Genomic DNA, 15,905 nt, shown 5'->3' on the forward strand with positions numbered 1-15,905 from the left:
GTTACATATACGTTCATCCAGTAGCATGCCATCCGGCCCACCATCACAGACGACTTTCAGCCGTTCTGATACTACCTGTCCATGATACTACCGCGCCAATGGAACCTACGCCATCCTTCCGCTAACGTAGATATTAGATGGGACTACGGGTTGAGATTATGTTACACGGCAGAAAGCACCAAGTTCGAGACTTTGACCTGGAGACATAGTAGCCAAGCAATCCCCGGACTGGGCTGGATCTTACATGAAGGTCAGGTCTTGATCTCACGAGGTGTACATCTATCTAGGTAGGTACCTTACCCTAGGTAGGTAGGTATCTAACCCAGCTGGTGGTGACTACCACCTAGGTAAACACCCACCTAGCTGGGTACTACTAGTTTAGGACGATAGGTACCTCTAGGTAATCAACTGTCCCTGCACCAGTTAGTTCCATTCACAGTTGACATCGAGTTGACAGATTCAGGGGGTTCGGTTGTCGCAATTCCACCATAGGTACCTATCTTCCCTTATTATGTTACCTACCTAGGTATTATCTGGCACCTACATATACCGCGAACCAGTGCACGACAACGCGCCAGCATGAGCATGAGCATGAAGCCAAAAGCAGCGTACCTACGGAGCGGTACCTACCTCTAGCAATTGTGGGGTTGATTATTTGCGTTCCAGCGGTTTGGGACAAGATAAGGTATTAACTCGCATTCTTTCATTCTTCATTTATCAGTTGTAAGTCCTCTGATAGACGACATGTCTTTCCCTTATTGCAGTTCATAGGTAGGTAGGTGGGCACTTTTTCTGACTGCGTCGCTAGGTAATGAGTAACGACGAGAATGGTTTGTTGCGAGCGAGCCAAGAGAAAACTCACCAACAGGAGGCGCAGTTCTGTGCTTGCTAAAATGCGGCCGAGGAGTTGTGGGAGAGGGATGTATTGAAGAAGACCACGGGAGTTTATCCACTGTTGGTTCTCTAGTTAAAATCGGGAGTCAGATTGGAAGAATCGCTGGTGAGGTGTGGACGATAATCTGACGAGGATTCTATTGAGGAAGAGCGACGCGATGGAACTGACCGTCTCAAGATGTTGTACCAGATACAGCTTTAAGCGTCACTATCAGCCCAGGTCATTGAGTGTCATGACTGCTCAACATTCCTTGCGCGATGCAGACATCTCTTCCACATAGAGGTATGTACAGGTGAAAGCAAAGTTGTGGTACATATGTACATGAACAAAAGAACTCAACGAAACAAAAAACAAAAGAAGCCGCCAATCCGCCTCTGAAGGTACCTCTATGTTTTTTTTCGTCATCATCCGTCGTGCCTTACCCTTCCGAAACATAAGGTACCTACTTTTCTCACAGAGGTACCCTAGATCCCACTTTCTTTTTTGTGTCCAGCGCCTGCAAGTGCGTTCTGAAAGGAACCTCTTGCCTTCTCACATCTTTCTCCAGCCCGCGTTCCTGATCTAACCACGTTTTCTCTTTTCCAACCTCCTCACTCTTTTCCACAACAGACGCTGGCCAATAGCTTTAAGCCTTGACCTATCCTCTACGACATCTTCCACTTCCTTCGTACATATCTCTCTGAGCACTGAGGTTACCACCTCAAACTCGCCGTCCTAGCAGGGTAAGCAGGCATATCATCACCACCACCCGTACCATGCCCAGCATCAAACCCACCACCACCATCACCACCTTGCGTCGTCTGTTCCACAGTCATCGTAACCTCTTGCGTCCTCATAATCATTCCCATCGGAGTGGGAGTACGCGAGGGAATCCCCCTTCCACCACCACCACCACCACCACCACCACCAGACCCTGTATCATAACCCTGCCCCTGCCCAATCACGACCCCCGACATCGTCGTCGCCACCGAGGACCGCGTTCTGTCATCCACCATTCCATGATTCCCTGTGCGCTTTTGCGGCTGCAAGTGTCCATTTCCCTCTTCATCTTGCCCATTGTGATCCTCCATGTCCTGCCCACGATGTCCCATCAAAATCAAGATACTCTCCTGACTTTCGGCCTTTGCATCATGACTGTACCGTAACCCATCCCCCATGTCTCCTCCGACTCCCACTTCAACAGCAAAATACGTCTCTGATTCGGCGGCGGTTGCCGGTGTCGTCACGACCAGCAAGTCATCATCATCCAGTTCCGCATTCTTTGGTGATCGCAAATGCTGTTGTGACTTGGACATGGTAGCGCCGCCGCCGGCTTGGAGTTCCACGTCGTCAACGGTGGATTTGGGGGATCTGGACTTGGACCATAGTTGCTTGTGGTAGCTGTCGCGCGTGGTTGACAAGTGAGTGTGCCGGCGACCCCCGTAATAGACTCCGTGGCCTCCTCCGCTGGAATTGTTATAGCCGCCTGATCGGGGGGTGCTGCAGAGGGTGCGGCGGCCCATGAGGACGTCGAGGAGCGGTTGGAGGAGGGGGATGCAGGAGGCGATGATGATGGTGCTGCCTTCGATGCTGTGGGGTAGAGGTTAGTGAGATATGACAGGAGGAGTGGAACGGGGCGGTCAATGATTGGGAAGGAAATTGTTGAAGTGGGAAGTGGTTCGAACGGTTTTCAGATGAAATTGAATAAAGCTTACAGGGACCAGATGACCAGATCGGTGGTATCCCAGGAGAAATCAGATCCGGCGAGCGAAGGCAGACGAGTGGATTTGTAGATGGACACGATGGCCGAAACAGATCCGATGCTCAGGGCGGAACAGAGGGCAATCTTCTTCTTGTTGTTGATCTGCAGTTTGAAGAGGACAATGGTGGGGTAAACGGCGAGGTAAAGATCGGTCAAGGCGGAGAAACCTGTGTGCAGGAAAGGTGAGTTGGACTTGTCGTCTCGTCTGGTCACCAGTCATTAGAGGTACTTACATCCAGCAACCATGGAATACCTCACTAATAACCACGGACTCCAGCACTTGACATTGGTAATGGAAAAGTCCCATTGCGCCCGCGAAGGAGTGCACTGGGCGAACAAGATGACGGCGCAGCCAAGGATCGCCACCTGGCAAGTACTGACCAGCACCCAGAGAAAGACACGGTGCCAACGGGCCGGGTTCAGTAGCCGCGTCAGCAGAGTCACGACGGCGAACTTGGGAATGGTGAAGGCGAGGATGCTGGGCGTGAAGCTGAAGAAGGCCCATTTGATCATCTGCTGCTTTCCGTCGAGAGGTAAGACATCAAAGTGCCTGCCGAATCCATGATACACCGAGGCAACGGTCATGCCGACGCAGATCCACGCACATGCCTGCCGTAGGTGAAAGAGAGTCTCATGTTAGTCTTGGATGAGGTGAAGTGAGATGCGGTACTCTGGGAAAAGAGAGAGAGGGAAAGACTCACCAATCCAAGAAGGATCAAACAATCATCCACCTCCACCTTTCCCAGTATCCTCGTCCGCACAAAGAGACGGGCAAACACAAAGACGGTGCTGATGGTCACGATGGTGGTGATGACGGCGATGACTCCTGGGCCCTTATTGGCCTGCATGTACGCCTCAGACGGCCCTTGGTGTGCAAAGGCTGGCGAAGCTGATACTGAGTCAGCCATGGCTGTAGCGACTGAATGAATGAACGAATGACTGTCTGCGAGTCTTGTAGCACAGATGGAAGGGAGGTATTGTTCGTGAACGAGTGTTTGCTTAGTCGTGTCTTATGTCATTCCATTTCCATCATGTTGACGTCTCAAGCAGGTCTTGGGAGGCGCCTGGCCAGATGTATGAAGAGGCCTTGTGACAGAAAGGCATCCATGTGGTGTTTATGCGCCATTGTCAACTCTCATGCAGTGACTGAATAATAGAGTACCTATATTTCCAGCTTGCTTTTTCTGTTGTTGTTTCTCTCATGACAATGGTCTTCACCTTTCTCTTTTGAGGGTTCTCTTGCGAACGATCGTTGGGACTTGAGAGAAACAGAGTGTAACCTTGGATCTCGATTCCTCAATCCAACCGACCGAACAGAGAAGACATCCGGAACCCACTTCTCTGTAACCAGAAACGGGTGGTGAACCCCTGGTACCTGCAGGTAATTAGATGAAGACAACCTCAAGGCATGAAGCTGAGTCCGTAAGGGCCTGTCCTGCTTTGGTCACTGGTCACTGGTTTGTTCTGGGGTGCGAGAAGGGTTCAGGCATCCTTCCTCTTCTTCTTCGGGTGACTGGCTGAGCCTTACGAAGTTGCCCAACTTTATGGTGCTGGGGGGTTATTTGATGATAAGAGTCGCCGGAGATAGGCCATCACCCCACGCCGGTCGGACTGGATGCCTGGACTGATGATCAACCCGTTCATTGGCATGGATACGGTGGGCGACTTGGTTGTCCTGGTAGCCGGTGATCCGGGGAATGGAGGTATCATGATGGAAGGGACGGAGAAGGATTCGAGTGGGAACTTACCCCAGATCCAGTTTCTTCACAGTTCCCACGGTGAACCATTGTACAGGTATCCACGGGTTCACTCTCGCTAACGGTCCGAGACCGAAACCAAGACTAGGACGGAGTCAATCCCTCTGGTCGAGATCGTGTCTACCATTTTCTTCTTTCTGTCGTTTCCAACTGGAACGTCCAGACAAGCGGCGTCTGGCCCAGGCGTAAGACAAAGTTGGAGACTTTGCGTGCTCGCGGAAACCGGAAGACATTTGCGAGACTGCTTTGGATACCAGGTTAGGTATTGACAAGGAATGGACCCTTGAACAAGTTGTTCTAGAAAGGAACCCTCTGGGTGCAGTGGTGCCATCAAAAGCAACATGAATTCCGGCCCCCTTCCTACTCGCAGAACCAGAAACCGACCAGTCCTGGGTCTCTCTTTCTTCTTTCGAAGCAGAATGCTACCTACCTCGCTTCGCCCTTCCTCTTTCCCACTGTCTGAAACTCGACGTTGTTGCTGGAGTGGTACCAGTAAAATCCGAAATGCACATCAGGACATGGCCGGCAACACGAGTACGACACGACCCTTGAAAAGATGCCGATGATGGATTCCTCGAGGAGCTTGCTTGCTTTTTTGAACCTTATCGGCATGAATGACCACGTTCCGCGAGGTTTCAGTCTCTGTCTGTTTATTTTTTTTTCCGGTTGGTTGCGTCCACGAAGACTTCCTCACCAACAAAGCCAATGGGAGAATATTCCGCCGAATTTTCACACACAACCTGATGTGACCTGATTGATGGCAGTCCATTCCATCCGGCAACGAATCGCGGTTCCGATTTTAGTGATAAGGTGTTAACGGGGCGCGTAGCGGAATGGCGTACCGGAATCGCGAGCCTGGCGCCGGCGGTGCTGTTGGTGGAATGGGAGCATGGCAGGACCTAATTTTAAACCCGAGCCGGTTTCGACTTGGTCGGAAGTGGCATCCGGTACAGTGCGGCACGGGTGCTGCCGCTGTCAGGCCCATCAATATCCGCGGCCGGGCAGCGCCTGAGGAGTTGGTGTCCAAGGGGCTAAGAGCTGTGGCTTCACTCTGTGAAGGTGAACGGACGGGACGTTAGTGACTGGAGGGTATCACAGAGACGTTGAAAGATGCTCTCCAAGCTGGGGGAAGTTCGTAACCCGACAGGCTAAACACTCGAAAATGTAGCCTCAAATTTGGGATACTGGGAGAACAGATAATTAGAGCGGTGAAAGAGAAACTGAAGCTGTACCTCACCCTAGGATTTGGGCATCTAGGTCAAGCCACAAATGACTGTTCAACTTTTGAAGCAGCAGACTTGAGAAAAGCAGCTCACAAGGGGCCTTCGTTCGATGGATTGTTCTCGGAAGGTTTCTCGGCAATAATGCCACCGGCGCGATGACACCCTAGATTGTCGCTGATACCACCTGGTCGACCATTTATCGCCCTTGTCGTCGTCCGCCTGGAATTTATGTGACTGAACAATCGAACGACAAGTGGCATGCAGCACCGTTTTGCCTACTACCCCAACCCGCAAAACGACACTGTGCGACATAGCTGTTCGTTCCTTCGATTCGTTCGTCCGTGTAAATAAGTTGTTCCGATTGGATGGACTAGGGTTGTCGGTTGCAACGACCGCAACCACGCTCGCTACACTTGCCTCATTGTTGACTTTGCGTGAAAGGGAAGAACCTCCTCCGTCACTGGCCATTTGCTTTCGTCTTCTGCAACCTTCTTTCAAGGACAAGAGCGGCCTTTTGGGATTCTGGTTGCTTCATTCATGCAGTCGAGTTTTGGGAAGGTAGGTTGCAGAAAACATGAACTCGCATCTCAATCTTAAACGTGCCCCTCCGTAGCATCAATCGCAAACATTGACCCTGAGAGTCAAGGTCTGAGGCATCCGTGATTTCTGGCCAGCTCCCACTTTCCGGACTTCTCAAGGGCCCTGGGCCTGTAGTGTTGTTTTCCATATATTGACAGGAAACGCCACCGGTTGACCCAACCATGCAACAGTCTAGACTTTGCGACATCCGATTATTGAGATGACTGCCCCTCGCTGCTGGGAGACAGACAAGGACAGCGATACGCAGGTATGTGCGCTATTAGGGTTGAGCCACTCATGGATTCCTGAACAAGCCCACATGGCCGGGATATGATCCGTGTTATCAGAGGTAGCGTTTGAGTGTGAGATTCGACCTCTTGCGTTGCGATGCCAATGCAATAGGAACAAAGGTCCAGAGCAAGCCAACTGCATGAAGCTTGGTGTTCGAAGACCGGCAAAGACCACACCTCCTTTTTCGTTGTGCATGATCCAGATATATCTCCCATCACGTCTCACCTTCTAAAGGTGAGTCTTTGAGCCCATCCACTTTATTCCCAGCCATCAGTCGTCAGTGACACAACAAACCATCACCTTCACAATGGCCATATCCGTCCAACCCCCAACCCGCGACCGCACTGCCGGCCACCGCACCAAAAAGTCCACGTCTTCCGTCTCCGTCACCCCCGTATCAGAACCCCAACCCATCGACCCATCCATCATCAACCGACCCAACGACCTCTCTGCGGTACCCGACCTCCTCTCCGCCATCTTCACCCAAGGCATCGCCGCCGTGACCTCCCCCTCAGATGACGCCACGCGGCTCGCGCTCCTCTCGTCCGCTCGGGCCCTCGTCCTGGCGCTCGAAAGCCCGCGCGAGACTATGCTCCGGCAATGCTGGGCCGACACGGTGTGCATGTCCACCTTGTCGGTCGGCGTCGACACGGGCGTGTGGGCCTACCTTGGGCGAGACGACCGACCTAAGCGCGTGGCGGACATTGCTGCGGCCACGGGGTTTGAGGCGGCATACCTGGCCCGACTGCTGAAGCATGTAGCTGCCATGGGCCATGTGATTGAGACGGGCAAGGACGAGTATAAGCCGACCAATTTTAGTAAAGCGTTGGCGATCCCGACTTTGGGAGCTGCGTATCCTTTGTTGTGAGTTTCCTTTTCTTTTCATGTTTATTTCTTTCGTCTGGTTATGTTGTCGAGGACCCGAGAGCATACGTAAACTGACACACAATCTCGAAAAGCACGGGACCAGGTAACACGGGCGGAGTCCTCCGCTGCACGGCCTCGTTCCCTTCCTACCTCAAGTCCACCAACCTCACCACCCCGACTTCCATCACCAACAGCAACACGCAGTTCGCCTTCGACACCCCCAAGAACTTTTTTGAGCTGTGCCATGACCCGGCATATGCGCCAATGGGAGCCCAGTTCAACACGCACATGGGGTCGTACGCCTTTGGCCGGCCCACGTGGGTGGACGAGGGCTTTTATCCGGTTGGGGAGCGTCTGCTGGAGGGCTTCGATGACGAGGACGAGACGGCGGCGTTGTTGGTGGATATCGGCGGGAGTATCGGGCATGATTTGCAGAAATTCCGAGATGCGTTTCCGGAAGCGAAGGGTAGACTGGTCCTACAGGATCTGGAGCCTGTGGTGAGACAGGTGAAGGAGGATGATTTGGATGCGAGTATTGAGAGGATGGCGTATGATTTTTTGACGGAGCAGCCGGTTAAGGGTGAGTTCCATTTAGTTTCCTAGAATGGTCGGTCGGTCGCATGGATGGATAGACGCTAACACGATGGATGATAGGAGCCCGCGCGTACTACATGCACTCGGTCCTGCATGACTGGCCGGATCATCAGTGCGTCCCCATTCTGGAAAACGTCAAGGCGGCCATGAAGCCGGGGTACTCGCGCTTGTTGATCAACGAGAACGTGATCCCAGATGTGGGCGCAAGCTGGGAGAGCACTTCGTTGGATATCATGATGTCGTGCTTGGTGTCGTCCAAGGAGAGGACAAGGGATGAGTGGGTGCAGTTGTTGGAGCGCGATGCTGGGCTCAAGATTACCGGGTTTTATCCGGTTGGGCATGGCGTGGAGAGCATCATTGAGTGTGAGTTGCCAAGTGAGGAGAGTGAGTCGTCGAACGAGGACACTGAGTCGTCGACGGATGAGTCTTTGTAACTGTCATGATACCAATCGAATAGTGTGTTTGTATGGACTGGATATTCTTGCGTCTTGTACCTTTTCAATCCTGGTTTCCGGTCTTCCTCTTTATACTGAACCGGTCAGGTAAAGCCAAGTGTTGAACCGTTTCGTGGTCTCGGTGTAAGGTCAGATGCTGAACATACTTTGTTCCTCATTTCGTCGATTTGCCGACCTCATGTTTCACCCGGCACCAAATCTCCTCGCCGCCGACTTTAGCACCCCACTTCTGGACAACAAATCGGGGAAAGACGAAGAGAACAGAGGATGGCCAGCTACATATTTCCATTCTTGTCAAGTATAAAGCTCCGTCAACAGTTGATGCTGGATTGTTAGTGTCGATGTCGTCCTGGGGCTCAAATGCCGTCGTCGTGTCAACATTCTATGAAACCCTAACGAAAAGAAGTTATAAGAAAGAGTTGGGTATTCCGAGGTGATAGCACAAATCCAGGAAAGCGCAGAATGTGGTGAGATGTTGCTTTTGCCGAGTGTCCAATGCGAGTTTCTGGTGCCCGTTTGCCCGTCAGTGTTTTGGCAGAAAAATGATGACGTCGGGAGATACAGTGGGCAGTTGCTTACAGCGGCCTCTCAGTGGACCACTTCACTAACAGAAGTGCTGCTACTTTTGCGGCAGCCGAGTTAGGGTGATAAGATAAGCGAGTCTGACCATGATTCAGCACGTGAGCTCGCACAGTTGACCGAGTTTTAGCGTGTCCACGGCACTGCGGGCAGTCCGGGTCCCTGGCTGGACCCCGCGTCGCGTACTAACAATTACACCAACTTTGGACTTCCGTGACAAGGGAACCTCGATGCCAATTCCCAAAGTCAGTCAGTCACCTAATTGCACCTCCATTCAACCACCTTCTCAGCAACCCACCTACGTACCACTGTCTTGTTGTCCGACTTCTCAGGTCCCCTCTCGCGGCTATCAAGCGACCCTCTTGTGACCTTTACCGATCCGATGCCCATTCCTGCCCATTCCTGCAGCGAGTCCAGTTCTGATCGAGGCTGAGCGGCAGTCCCGTCCTCCTTGGACCATCATTACCTCGACCTACGCCATTTGACGGGTCACTTCGACGGACAGGATTGGAGGTCCAAGTACCTTGGTACCTCAGGTAGGTAGGTATCTACTTACATCTGCGCAGTCCGACATTACGGTGGTGACAACGCGCTGCTGGTACTACCTCTACCTCCTCTGCGGGACCTCTACTTACACGGACACTGTCCACAGCACCGTACAGTAGTCATTTTCCATCCGTTTGCTCGACCATCCATCCGGACATCTTCTCGACTTTTCTCCTCCGTTCTCCCTCTCGAGACCTGGAATAGACCTCGTCCTCTCCGCCTCGACACCGTATCCTCCTATAATACACATATCAACAGCCATGGCACCTCCACGACTTCCTGATCTGCCAACCGAGCTGATCTACCTCATCGCCGCCCACCTCCCCAAAGCTTGCGATCTCTCGGCCTTGGCCCGCACAAATCAACGGCTCTACTGCATCATCAACAACATTCTCTACACCGGAGCAGTCAAGCCCGGCACCGACCCTCAGCCTCTTCTCTGGGCCACCCGACATGGCGTCCCCTCCACCGTAGACAAGGCCATTTGCGCCGGCGCCAAGCCAGACTACCTCTTCGAGTTTGTCCTCTCCCGCAAGGCCTGGGAACTCGTCTGTATCCTCGAACGCGCTGCCGCCCCCAACGAGAACTCGGACTTTGAAGACTGGAACTGGTCCCCTCCCTCCAACACCAACTACACCAACTCGGCCACCCCCGAGCTCTACCGCGACCTTCACGATATCATGGGCACCATGCGCGCCCCGTGGGATCCCCGCCCCAACCCGCCTCCCAACAACCTGTCCGGCCCCGCGAACCCCCTTCTCGACCTGTTGGAGAACGAACCCCCCCAAACCAACCATGAAGTACTCAGTGGTTCCGAGACTGAACCTCTCTCGGAGCCTGATGATCCCATGCCCTTCCCCCCTCCACCAGGAGGAGGAGGATTGGTGGGCGCTTTTCTCGGTAACCTGTTTCAAGCCGTTCACAACCACAACCACAACCCCTTCAATGACGATGACGAAGAAGACGACGACGACGAGGAGGATGACGATGACCTCATGGATGAGGACAGCGAGGTCGAGGAGTGGGTACACAACATACGAGCCAGGGGAATCACCCGCCGCTGTGCCCCCATACACATAGCTGCCAAGGAGGGCCATAACGCCGTCATCGAAAAGCTGCTGGAGCACGGTGCCAACATCCATCTTGAGGCAGAGTGGTACTGCTCCTGCCGCCCGCCGCTCTCGCTGTGGGAAACGCGCGAACTCGAGGCCGCCGGCACCCTGCGCGAGAACCTGGAAGCTTCATATTGGCCGGCTGTCCACCTAGCCATGTGCTTTGCGCGTTTCGACACTGCCAAGTTTCTGATTGAGCGCGGTGCCCTCAACAATATCCCCAAGGGTCATCTGGGTTTCACCATCCTCCACCAGGCTGCTTCTATAGGAAACCTCGACATGCTCAAGTACATTGTCGAAGCCGGCAAGGCCACCTGGCCCACGGTCGATATCGAAGACGACATGGGCCTGACGCCTCTGTACTTTGCCTGTGCCAAGGGCCATTGGGACACAGTCGTCCCCTACCTAATCGAGAAGGGCGCCAACATAGACAAGGAGTTTGAGGTGGACCTGTGGGAATTCAAGGCCAAGACGACGGTCCTCGGCGAAGCTTGCTACCTCGGCCATTACGATCGCGCCCTGAAGCTTATTGAGCTGGGTGCAGATGTCAAGCAGCAGCTTGAATTCAATCAGCTGACATTTGGGAGACGACACCGCCTGGAAGAAGCGGATAACGAAAACGAGGAAGCTGGCGATGGCATCAAAAAGATCCCCCTTCTCCACGTGTGCTGCACCTCCCCTCGACCAAAGGATGACGACTATTACTCAAACCCATCAGTTCGGTCGGCACCTTTCAGACTGGCCAGAACCGAGGAGCCGACAGCCTTGGAACGCGTAGCCCTGATAGAACGGCTTCTGGCTGCGGGCACGCCCATTGACCAAACCTGGGACGACGGCAATGGCGAGACCCCTTTGTTCATGGCAGCACAGTTTCACGTCACCTCGGCAGTCAGGGCCTTGTTGAAGGCTGGTGCCAATCCCCTTGTCCAGGATAAAAATGGCCGAAACGCCTTGATGGCCGCACTCTATCACCCCCTAGGCGAAGAGCCCTGGACCACGTTCGCCGAGTGCTTCCCATCGAGTTCCAAGCCAGACAAGGCGCCCGAGATTGTGCGTTTGCTTCTAGAGGCTGGCGTTCCAGTCAACCATCAGGACTCAAAGGGACGTACCGCGTTGCACCTTGTCTTCCGGCCCAGGAGAGCCTACGAACTAGGAGCGGCAACAGACGCCATCTGCAGCGTCGTCCGGTTGCTGTTCGACGCTGGCATTGACCCATGCATTCGCGCCAAGGACAAGACCCCCGTCCTGAAGAACGCACTCAAATGGGATTATGGCCGCGCTGCTGATCTCCTCGTCCAATTCCACGGCCCCGCCCTTGGTTCGCATTTGGACCCCAAGGAGTTTCGAGAATTCTATCTGATGATAGCCGAAGCCACCTCTCCCAGGATTTACGCCACGTATGGGGCTCCTGAATCAGCCTCTTCGTATGACTTGCTTCTGGATATCGACAGTTCTCATCACCTCACGTCCGACAAGAGCCTCTTATTCGACCTGATCAAAAAAGGGTCCGAGAACGGAGAATGCTTCTCGGCAGCCGAAAAGCTTGGCAAGCGTGGCCTCCATCGCATGGACCTGACGCTCGAGGAAAAGACCAAACTGATGAAGAAAAGCATTGACCATGATCTGCACAAGCTGATGATAGAGGTTGTCAACGTCACCGTCCACGCCGTCCCGCCGTCCGTTCTCCGAGACAAGGCGGTGCTCGAAGAAGCCCTACTGCACATCCTCCGCAATCCCCGACGGCTACACTTTTCGGAACCCATGATTGCCCATCTCATCAACGCCGGCGCCGACCTCCACCGGCCATGCCCTTACCAGCTGGAAAAGAAAGCATCCGATACCACCACCACCACCACCACCACTACCACCACCACCACCACCACCACCACTACCTACCTGCCCCCCCTCTACACCGCCATCCGCTACGGCCATGTCAAGGTTGTCAAGTACATGCTCTCCAAGCAACCCATCCGCGGCAACCACTACGCCTTGTTCAACCCTTACCTCCACCAGGCCGTCAACCTCGACCCGGCCATCCGGGAGAAATGGCCCCTCACCAATCAGCAGGACGAGGCCAAGACGCGCAGTGACATGGTCCGTGCGCTCATCGAAGCCGGCGCCGCCCCAGCTTTGCTCAACAAACACAAGGACACAGCGTTGTCCATACTTCTAAAGGGACTAGCCGCCGATCCAGATCGCAGAATGCTCAAGAGTCTGGGCCATTTGATCAAGCCGCTTAGTCGCGGGGTGGATATCAATGTGGTGAATAAGGAGGGGAAGAGTGTAGTGGACTATCTGAGGGAGTTGATGGTTTTGAGGGAGGTGGAGGAGAAGGATCGGGATGGCCCAAGTACGAGTGAGGCCAAGATGAAGGTCAAGAGGATCAATGAGGCTATCAGGATGTTGAGATGTAGGGTGGAGTTGGTCAACGAGGAGTCGGATGAGGAGAAAGGTGAGGAGGGTAAGGAGAAGGGGGAAGGGAAGGAAGAGGGCAGGTTGATGATCAAGTGGTCTGTTCCCAAGGGGGGTCCGGCGGCCACGGGAGGCAATATGGTGTGTCCGCCGATGCCGGCGAGGGAGAGGGGGAGGTACGCAGGGTATGGATCATATCTGTAAAAGAATTGGGTGTAATGGTTTAAGAAGGTGTGTGTGTTTTTTTGTGATCCTATATGGTTTTATTTTGGGCACCTTTTATTATGTTCACTATGGTCTGGTAAGGTCGGTATATATGGTTTATTGTTTTAGAAGTAAGAGACGGAAAAAGGCAAAGCGCTGAATATATGGTGCTGACTTGTAGAGGTAGCGTTGTGTTTTTTTGCAACATGGATATTTCGTTGCTGACTGAGGGTGTACATCATTGGAGAAATGAACTGTGGCTCGGACTGGTACGTGGTGTGTCGGACTGATGATGAGTGAGTGGTCAAGATATTCGCCTGGTCGACTCACTGACTGGGAGACGGCCTTGAGCGTTGGCTGTGGGTTGAGGTTGCCTTGCGATATCCCGACCTGTGTGCGGCAGTGGTGACTACTGAGCCTTGCCTGTGTGATGGAAGGAGCTCATGAGTCGTGCCCAACCCAGGTTATCTCTCGGTTTCGGGTATACAAAGCTGGGTCTTCGGGCTTTCTCAGTTCGTTTTCTCAACTTACACCAATCAACCTCATCTTTCGAGTACCATTCCCATCGACATGAACCGCCCAATGTCCTCTTTTGCCGTCTAACCTATCCAGGCATTCCTCGATTAATTGACATCGCTCGAACCTATGGAACCTCACATAGCGTGGCTCAAGATGATTGGCGTTGGTGCAGTGGTTTCCGCCCAACTTGGTCTAACTGGTCCCCACCCAAGATTCCATTCAGCTTGACAGGGCCTGCTGCTGCGCCTTCTTCTCCTCGAACGAGTCACTTCTCAATGTGCTCATACTTATCGACACAGACTCGCGACCTACCTACCTACCTCTTGCCCAACACAAACACAACACCTCATGGATTTGAACCTCAACGAACCTTCTTCATCTCATTGATTCATTTCCATTGCGCGTGGGTCGTTTGACTCATAAGAAGCCAGACGTCGATTGCCTGTCTTCTTCCGGTGGCTGAACTACGATATCAGCAACACAACGGCCGGCGGCGACTACAACCACGGCACCTGCCACCTGTTGACCATACTGCATTGACTGGGAGTCGGTCCAGCCGCTCAATCAATTTTGGCGCCATGGGAAGCAAGCGAAGTCGCGTTCGCCATGCTTTTGATGATGGAGGACGCCTGTCGACCGCTTTTCGACGGATCGTGGCCAAGATGCCCTCCCGCATTACGAGGGACGGTTCACTCAATCTTTGTCAGCGTTGCAAAGAGCTAAATTCCGGCGGCGTCCTCAAACCTCCTGGCCCCCTCCAATCCGGGGAGTTGTATGTGAACCTCGGCATTCTCGATGAGGACTCTCCATGCACACTTTGTCGGATCTTCTACTCCATGAGACGGCCAAGCGTCACTGGTAAAACCACGGACATATATTGCCTACGCAGGTGCACCTTAACGGAACCCATCATAACTATCAAGCCTGGAACGCATTGGGAGATTATAACCTCTATTGTGTGGACCGTTGATCCGGATTGGAGACCTCTAGACTGGAAGTGGGATGGAGTTAGGCGTTTATATCATCGCATCAGCACCAAGCCACAGTTATTGTTGATCTCCCAATCTACCAAATCTTCCCTGCATTCAGAAGCGAGTCAAGAGACCTTGGAAGGCTTACCTGTTGATGAAACATCTGTTAATTATCCTTTACTGCGTCATTGGATCAAGGAATGCGAGGGTCACCCGGGTTGCAGCTACTCCAGCACCGACCCTACCAAGTCTCACATTGAACCAACCATCCGTGGGATTGACTGCACAACTCGCAATATCGTGGATCTGCGGCCTGGAGACAGCTACATAGCACTTAGCTATGTTTGGGGTAACCAGCCGTTGGTTGTGAACAAAGGCAGTCGGGTTCTGCCAACCCATGCCCCGAAGGTTATTGAAGATGCAATGGTCGTTGTCAAAAAACTTGGCCAGCGGTATCTATGGGTTGACCAATATTGTATTGATCAGCATGACGACCAGGACAAACACGCCCAAATTAAAAACATGGATCGTATCTACGAAGGATCCCATGCAACTATTGTGGCCTTTTCCGGAGTCGATTCGTCTTCTGGACTCCCTGGCGTCAGCAGCACACCAAGGATACCTCAACTTCGCTTCACATCTTCTAAAGTGACTTTACTAGGCTTCACGCCCTTCTTAACCCGACAAACTTTGGAGGCCTCGGCTTGGATGAAAAGAGGGTGGACCTTTCAAGAAGCTCTTCTCTCACGGAGATTGCTTATCTTCACTCAAGAACAAGTGTACTTCCTCTGTTCGCGCGGGTGGTCGGTTGAAAGCTGCGCTCCAAGACATCGCATGTTTGGCGAAAATGATGAGCTTTATCAGGATCTCGCCGGGAGGGGATTGAGGGACATCCTGTATGTGGCGAAGGCATCAATGAACTTGATTTCACCTTTGACCAGAATGCCTGTTTGTGGATCTGCATTTGAAGTACGAGTAGAGATCAAACATCTGGTTGATCTTATCGGAGAATTTACGCGACGTCAATTGAGCTTTCAATCCGACGCGCTGGATGCTGTCCGGGGCCTGCTTTCACGAGTCCCGGTTTTAACCTATTGGGGGATCCCTGTCTATAAAATTTCGGAAAGCAGTAAAGGCGACTTGACCATCGACGCTTTGGA

General features: G+C 53.0%; 3 protein-coding genes across 5 annotated transcripts; 2 read left to right on the forward strand and 1 right to left on the reverse strand.

Annotated features, from left to right (window-relative positions):
- Positions 1-987: 987 nt before the first annotated feature.
- On the reverse strand, positions 988-5,853 carry NCU05854. 3 transcript variants are annotated; one of them, XM_011396912.1, is made up of 5 exons: positions 5,626-5,853; positions 3,338-5,444; positions 2,870-3,245; positions 2,590-2,803; positions 988-2,464 (listed from the first exon to the last, which is right to left on the reverse strand). In XM_011396912.1, the coding sequence occupies exons 2-5, from the start codon at positions 3,542-3,544 to the stop codon at positions 1,588-1,590; spliced, it is 1,674 nt and encodes a 557-aa protein (XP_011395214.1). In that variant the 5' UTR covers positions 3,545-5,444; positions 5,626-5,853; the 3' UTR covers positions 988-1,587. The 3 variants fall into 3 exon arrangements, with proteins under 3 accessions (XP_011395214.1, XP_011395212.1, XP_011395213.1); XM_011396910.1 differs by having other exon boundaries at positions 3,338-4,634; positions 4,824-5,853; XM_011396911.1 differs by having other exon boundaries at positions 3,338-5,853.
- Positions 5,787-8,910, forward strand: NCU05855 (O-methyltransferase). Its single transcript, XM_954753.2, has 3 exons — positions 5,787-7,350; positions 7,446-7,933; positions 8,008-8,910. Exons 1-3 carry the CDS (start codon positions 6,794-6,796, stop codon positions 8,379-8,381), a joined length of 1,419 nt encoding a protein of 472 aa, XP_959846.2. The 5' UTR covers positions 5,787-6,793; the 3' UTR covers positions 8,382-8,910.
- Positions 8,911-9,186: 276 nt separating this feature from the next.
- NCU05856 (hypothetical protein) lies at positions 9,187-13,444 on the forward strand. The gene is made up of 2 exons (XM_954754.2): positions 9,187-9,521; positions 9,634-13,444. Exon 2 carries the CDS (start codon positions 9,788-9,790, stop codon positions 13,253-13,255), a length of 3,468 nt encoding a protein of 1,155 aa, XP_959847.1. The 5' UTR covers positions 9,187-9,521; positions 9,634-9,787; the 3' UTR covers positions 13,256-13,444.
- Positions 13,445-15,905: the final 2,461 nt, after the last annotated feature.

The sequence above is a fragment of the Neurospora crassa genome, linkage group VII (genome assembly GCF_000182925.2).
Source record: "Neurospora crassa OR74A linkage group VII, whole genome shotgun sequence".
Classification (NCBI taxonomy): Eukaryota; Fungi; Ascomycota; class Sordariomycetes; order Sordariales; family Sordariaceae; genus Neurospora; species Neurospora crassa.

Excerpts from the sequence above, each read along its gene's own strand:
- NCU05856 (XM_954754.2), top strand. The coding sequence starts at position 9,788 with ATGGCACCTCCACGACTTCCTGATCTGCCAACCGAGCTGATCTACCTC.
- NCU05854 (XM_011396912.1), bottom strand. The coding sequence starts at position 3,544 with ATGGCTGACTCAGTATCAGCTTCGCCAGCCTTTGCACACCAAGGGCCG. Across the intron at positions 2,804-2,869 it reads GTATTCCATGGTTGCTGGAT|GTTTCTCCGCCTTGACCGAT; the intron begins GTAAGTACCTCT and ends TCCTGCACACAG. Across the intron at positions 2,465-2,589 it reads GATCTGGTCATCTGGTCCCT|CATCGAAGGCAGCACCATCA; the intron begins GTAAGCTTTATT and ends TCTACCCCACAG.
- NCU05855 (XM_954753.2), top strand. The coding sequence starts at position 6,794 with ATGGCCATATCCGTCCAACCCCCAACCCGCGACCGCACTGCCGGCCAC. Across the intron at positions 7,351-7,445 it reads GGAGCTGCGTATCCTTTGTT|CACGGGACCAGGTAACACGG; the intron begins GTGAGTTTCCTT and ends AATCTCGAAAAG. Across the intron at positions 7,934-8,007 it reads GACGGAGCAGCCGGTTAAGG|GAGCCCGCGCGTACTACATG; the intron begins GTGAGTTCCATT and ends GATGGATGATAG.